At 34.6% G+C, this 6,130-nt stretch overlaps 1 protein-coding gene across 1 annotated transcript in view; it reads left to right on the top strand.

Annotated features, from left to right (window-relative positions):
• Positions 1-303: 303 nt before the first annotated feature.
• ATP7B (ATPase copper transporting beta) overlaps positions 304-6,130 on the top strand; it is an 80,586-nt gene continuing 74,759 nt past the window's right edge. Inside the window, exon 1 of the mRNA XM_044666052.1 lies at positions 304-757. Coding sequence (XP_044521987.1) covers positions 518-757 — 240 coding nt within the window. The 5' untranslated portion in view covers positions 304-517. The remainder of the gene's footprint in view (positions 758-6,130) is intronic.

The following is a 6,130-nucleotide window of genomic DNA, read 5'->3' as shown; positions in this document are numbered from 1 at the left end:
AGTGATCTAAGGAAGTAGATTATTTCCCCCTGCCTCAAGGCTGGGTTTCTAGGAGATGTGATTGTGCACATGGCTAAGAGGAAATCACCTTTAGCTTTGGGAATTAATTATGTGTAGGGTTCATACTCACACAGGTTGTGCCTCAGGAGTCTTTGAAAAGCAAGTCAGTGCTTGATGAGCATACTTATGGGCCGTGTGAAAAGATTAGTAAATGTAGTGCAGTGAGTGAAAAGATGCCAGTGAGTAGGCAGAGTTTAAGGAGAATGAGCACAGATAGACCAGTGTAAATATAGACGGGGAAGGTGCAGCCTGCAGGTGTTGGGGCCAGTGAAACAAAACACTTCACCCTGAACAAGGAGCAGAGAGAGCTTGAGGAGTTTCTGGTGTTTTATTTTATTTTATTTTTTGTTGGAAAATTTATTTGGAAAATAAAGGCATTTTTTTAACATGACCAAACTAGGCTGGTAGAAGTGAATTTGATTTTTGTGGAGTTGAAGTGAGGGAGCAAGAAACATCAATGGAGAGAGCTGGGAAGGAGATGAAGGGGAGCCTGCTGGACCAATCTTTCTTGGCGACTTTAAGTGATCCAGACATAACCTTGCTCTCAGTTCACAAGCAACCATCCTTTAACAAGACTCCTTATTTAGGCAACAACTTCAAGCCAATGTCACCTAAGGATCAAGAGTGTGCTCCACCGAAAGAGAAGGAATTTGCTCCAAGATTTTTGAATGGAATGATAGAAACCAACTCCAGGCAGGTCAGTGGGCTTTATGGGGGTAAGAATGGGGAGCTGCTCTCAGAGAGCTACTGAAACAAATTTATAGTTTGATGCCCCCATATGTTGTTGGTTTAAGTTATCAAGAGATCCTTAAAATGCATGTGCACATGCATTTAGAACTATGAGGTGCTGGGAGTTTTGTCTTTCTCTGTTCTTCATTACTGTTTTTGAAAAGCAACAGTTTTTGTTTTCTCTTGGTGAATTTTGGCAAAAAGCTTTGAAAACTTGGAGCAGTGGTTCCTAAAGTGTAGGCTGGGCATTGGTCTAAAATACAAGATGCCCCCTAAATGAGTATTTTTTTCCTTTTCTAGTATAGATTAATATTTAACTTAAAACCCACATTTTAAAAACACGGTGGATGATTTGGAAATATAGCACAAACAAAAGTTATTCACCTAATATATTGCTTGAATTTTTGTTGTTTTTATGAGCAGGTAAGGTAGATTTTTGTCCCAGGAAAATGGCTTTTTAAAAAATTGAGAACTGTTCTTATAGGCTTTCCACCAGCGGAAATTCCAAAATAGAATTGACTTAATTCTTAGGTACTTTTTATGATTATTGTTGCTATTATTATTGATAATCATTTGAAAGTATTAAAGGTTAAGGCATATCTGGGGTTTTGTGGAGTGGGCATTTACTTCATTTGGATAAATATTCAGCTGGCATGTTTCAATCTTTTGTATTAATGCAGAAAAATGTTTTTCTGTATTCTGTTTTACCAGCATTTGATTGTAAAGTAATTAAAAATACTCTTGAGCAGTCTAAACTGGTAGAAACATTAATGTTTAATTAGAAGAGACTTCTCAGGCAAATTTGATAGACATATCAATGTGGAATTGTAATTGCTTCCAGTTTGGTAATTTATTGCCAGAGTTGGAGTTAAGATGAGCCTTGTTCATAAGGAAACAGAAAAATCAAAATTATTGTTGTTATAACCAGTGAAATAAATGATCTTGGGGTTTATGCAGCTACTATACGTCAGCACCCAAAGGATAAATTCTTGATATCACAATATGATTGTCATTTTCTTCTCTCAGATTTTTTTTAGTGTATAGTAGCATAGATTTTCAGAATTTCCTTAACTTAGAAGTTAAAGTAACATGTGGCAGTTGTTTGAAATCCTAAAGGGACAAGTAAAATTATTTAAGTTGGTGTTCCCTTCCTTGAAGGTTTTGTGAGGGACAAATACTTTTAGGGTTTGAGGATTTTTAAAAAAGTGGTATCAGAAAATAAAGATTTTGGAGGTATAAGATGGAAAATTACTCCACCTTGATGGTTATAATCTAGAATTCAGAGGGAGGTAACCTGCTCTCAAGCAAATTTAATTTCAATTAATATAATCAGAGTAGTGCTTTACAAAGATCAGTGTGTATCCCGGAGGTTTTTGTGTGAAAAACTGAATCTATTAATGGCTTTATGGTCACTAAAAAAGGAGTCAGTTAAGGAGATCTTAAAACATGACACCTTCCATAAAAAGATGGTTCTAGAGAGACCACTGTATTTCAGCAAAAATGACTCTCTTTAGTAGATTTTCCAGTTGTATAATTCACTTGGGACCAGCTGTATTGTCTGTGTACAATAGCCCTCTTCACAGGTTCTTTAGTTTAAAACTGAAATGAGTAATCCTTAATTATATTAAGGAGATGAAGTGATCAGAAGTAACTGGTTTGAATGATATGAAAAAGCAGAAATATAAACCCAAAGTGAGTAATTATCAAATTAAGTAGTGTAATTTGATGCAAAGAATATTCATAAATAAGCTTTATCTCTATTTATTTAACATTTCTGTCTCCCTAAGGACCAATACATCTCTCCATCTGATTTGCAGCTGAAATATCTTTTATAAGATGTTTCTCTGTTAGAATGTAAGCTCTTTGAAAGAAGCTTTGCTTTGCTGTTTGTATTTCTAGGACTTAGCACAATATTTTACACCTGAAAGGTGCTAAATACATGCTTTTAAAGTTCATTTCTACATATATGGATATATACATGTATAATAGCTTACCTAATTCAAGATGCTGCTCAAACACCACATTCTAGAATCTAGATGAAACCTTTCCTCATTTTCTAACTACTAGTGCCCTCTTTCCCTGATTACTTTGAATTTATTTTGTATTTATTATGTTATATATACAGTATTTCACATATACATATATATACATATATATGTATATGTGTATATATATATATATATATATACTATATCTCCTGATAACCTGAAAGCTCCTTGAGAACAAATATTACTTCATTTTTTCGACTTTGTATCCTTACCACCTAACTCGATATGTGGCATTATAGTTAGAGTTAATAAATGTTTGTTGACTGACTAAAACTGAGGGACCAAACCCCATGGTGGGCCAAATGCTAGTGTAAACTGGATTTGCTCTTTTGGGAAACTATAATAGCATTTGAAATGTTGGATTTAGTCATGTTCTAATGATATCTGAGTACACTGGAATTACTAATTTTTCACTCACCTGGATGGGCAATTTTCTCTCAGAGAGTACTTTTAGTTAAAACGAGATCTTGTTCAAAATGAAGCCACATTCTAAAATGATTTAGATTATTGTGTACTTGCATTTTCTTTTTAATATTACTTATATCAATATAGAATAAAATCATAACAATAAAATGTAGGCTTAATCTCCTAAAATCTTCATGAGAAACAAAAGAAATAGCAAAGAAAAAAATAGATCTAAATCATACTGGGAAGGATATGTACATATGCATATATACTTATATCTATATCTATATGTGTATGTAGATAGGTAGATATAAATTGGAAGCAAAAAAAAACTTTTTGGCTACATGAATTGTTAATTTGCTATCTTCTCACTCTTGAGATTTATAAAAATAGGGTAGGGAATTCTCCGGGGTGGCTAAATTGAATTTTGCCTAGATGAACTCATGATGACCCTCTGAATCCCTAGTCCATTGTTTCCCATTCGATGCAAATCTTTTACATAGAAACCTAGCTTTATAAAAATGTTAGCCCTTGTCAGTTTTTTGCAAAATAATTTTTTCCTTTAAGAAGGAATTCTATGATCAGTCCTTTAAATAGTGTGCCTTTGTTCTATAGTTTGATATAAAGAAAGTTGGTTTAGTGCTTCCCAGATGGCTAAGGAACATGGGGTCAGTTTTGGAAGTTAGGTGGAATTTGTTCCCCAAATTGTTCTTGTTTTCTAAGGTCTATTTGTTGTTTTCCTTAAAGAAATACACATCAAATAACCATATTTATGCTTTTGTTGTCATAAAAACTCTTACCCAAACATTATCCCCCCAAATCTGTAGAAAAAAGTCCCTTTGTAGAGTTTTCCATCCCACAGAGTTAAAAATGAGATGGGACAGTGGCACTGATTACAAAAGATGTCTAGCAGATAAAATTCTTCATTTTCTCTTTGATTGCTAACACTTATTAAATACTTGCTGTGTACAAATCACTGTTGCATGTTAAGGAGGAATTAGGATTTAAACTGAAAAAGGAAATGAAATGAGCCAGAGCTTTAACAAAAAGAAAAAGCAATGGAAAAGTGACCAGTTTTTAATGAGTAAGTATTGTCTCACTAAAGTCATCTTTCTGCAATTCTTTTTCTTTATTGTTGCAATGGAAATATTATTTTAAGAGTATCTGAAGAATCTTTCATAAAATTAACCATTGTATAGTTTTAAAAAAAGAAAGTTGATTCACACAGACCTACTTAGGAATACATCTGTTGCATCAATTGAATTTTAACTAAGACTGTGCTAAGAACAATGCAGCCATCACAGCAAGATTCATATTAATTTATAATAAAGATAAAGATTGATTATTTCATTCTATCAGACCTAAGACATTTGTATGCCATCTGAATTCATCAGCACAGTATGCAAAATTAAAAGTCTGGGCATATCAAATATTTTTCTATAATATAAACATTTGAAAAAGCTTAGTGTAATCCATACTTAATTAAACTCTGGAAAACCACCAGGGATAGATATGCTTTGTTGCTATACTATAGAATGGAGTCTTCTCTTGATTCTGGGAAATAATGCAAGAGAATTATAGCCTTATTGATTTGACTTAGTACATTCATTAGATTATTAAAATCAAAACCAACTCACTCTTAAAGATCAGCTCTTTGACTGATAGTGCATGATTAGCCTTTGACCTGGCTTTGTCTCCCGGTTTCTTGTATGCTAAATGTTATCAGAGAGGTGATACTATTATAGCTCACAAGGTGCTGTTATTTGATAAATCATCAAATGAAGTATTTACTACAGTAGACAAAAAGTTAGATAACAGTGTAGTTCTCTGAAACATTTAGATGTTGAACTATATTGCATTTGATTGCTGAAAAAAAAACTGTTGAGAAAACTTGTAAAATCTTTTAACTATTGAGTTAACTGTCTGGTTCATGAAATTGTATTGTTTAAGGAACTCCCCCACCTCACCCCCAGCCACTATTAATATTGTATTCTGTGTTTTAGGCCAGAATCTGCCAGAAACATTTTAATATCATTATTCTAAAACAAAGCATTTTTAGCTTAGAGAGAAAAATATCCAAATTGATGCAGTCTCCTTGTGTTTTTTTTTAACATTTATTAATAATCCTTTTTAACATGGTTACATGATTCATGCTCCTACTTTCCCCTTCACCCCCTGCACTCCCCCCACCCATGGCCAATGCACATTTCCACTGGTTTTGTCATGTGTCCTTGATAAGAACTATTTCCATATTGTTGGTGGTTGCATTGGTGTGGTAATTTCGAGTCTACATCCCCAATCATGTCCACCCCGACCCATACGTTCAAGCAGTTGCTTTTCTTATGTGTTTCCTCTCCTGCAGTCCTTCCTCTGAATGTGGGTAGTTTTCTTTACCATAAATCCCTCAGAGCTGTCCTGGGTCATTGCATTGTTGCTGGTAGAGAAGCCCATTACATTCGATTTTACCACAGTATATCAGTCTCTTTGTACAATGTTCTTCTGGCTCTGCTCCTTTCGCTCTGCATCAGTTCCTGGAGGTCTCTCCAGTTCACCTGGAACTTCTCCAGTTTGTTATTCCTTTTAGCACAATAGTATTCCATCACCCGCATATACCACAGTTTGTTCAGCCATTCCCCAATTGAAGGACATACCCTCCTTTTCCAGTTTGTTGCCACCACAAAAAGCGCAGCTATAAATATTTTCGTACAAGTCTGTTTATCTATGATCTCTTTGGGGTACAAACCCAGCAATGGTATGGCTGGATCAAAGGGCAGGCATTCTTTTATAGCCCTTTGAGCGTGATTCCAAATTGCCAGCCAGAATGGCTGGATCAGTTCACAACTCCACCAGCAATGCATTAATGTCCCAATTTTGCCACATCCCCTCCA

Source organism: Gracilinanus agilis, chromosome 3 (genome assembly GCF_016433145.1).
Source record: "Gracilinanus agilis isolate LMUSP501 chromosome 3, AgileGrace, whole genome shotgun sequence".
Classification (NCBI taxonomy): domain Eukaryota; kingdom Metazoa; phylum Chordata; class Mammalia; order Didelphimorphia; family Didelphidae; genus Gracilinanus; species Gracilinanus agilis.
This window is presented reverse-complemented; position numbering and strand designations above follow the sequence as displayed.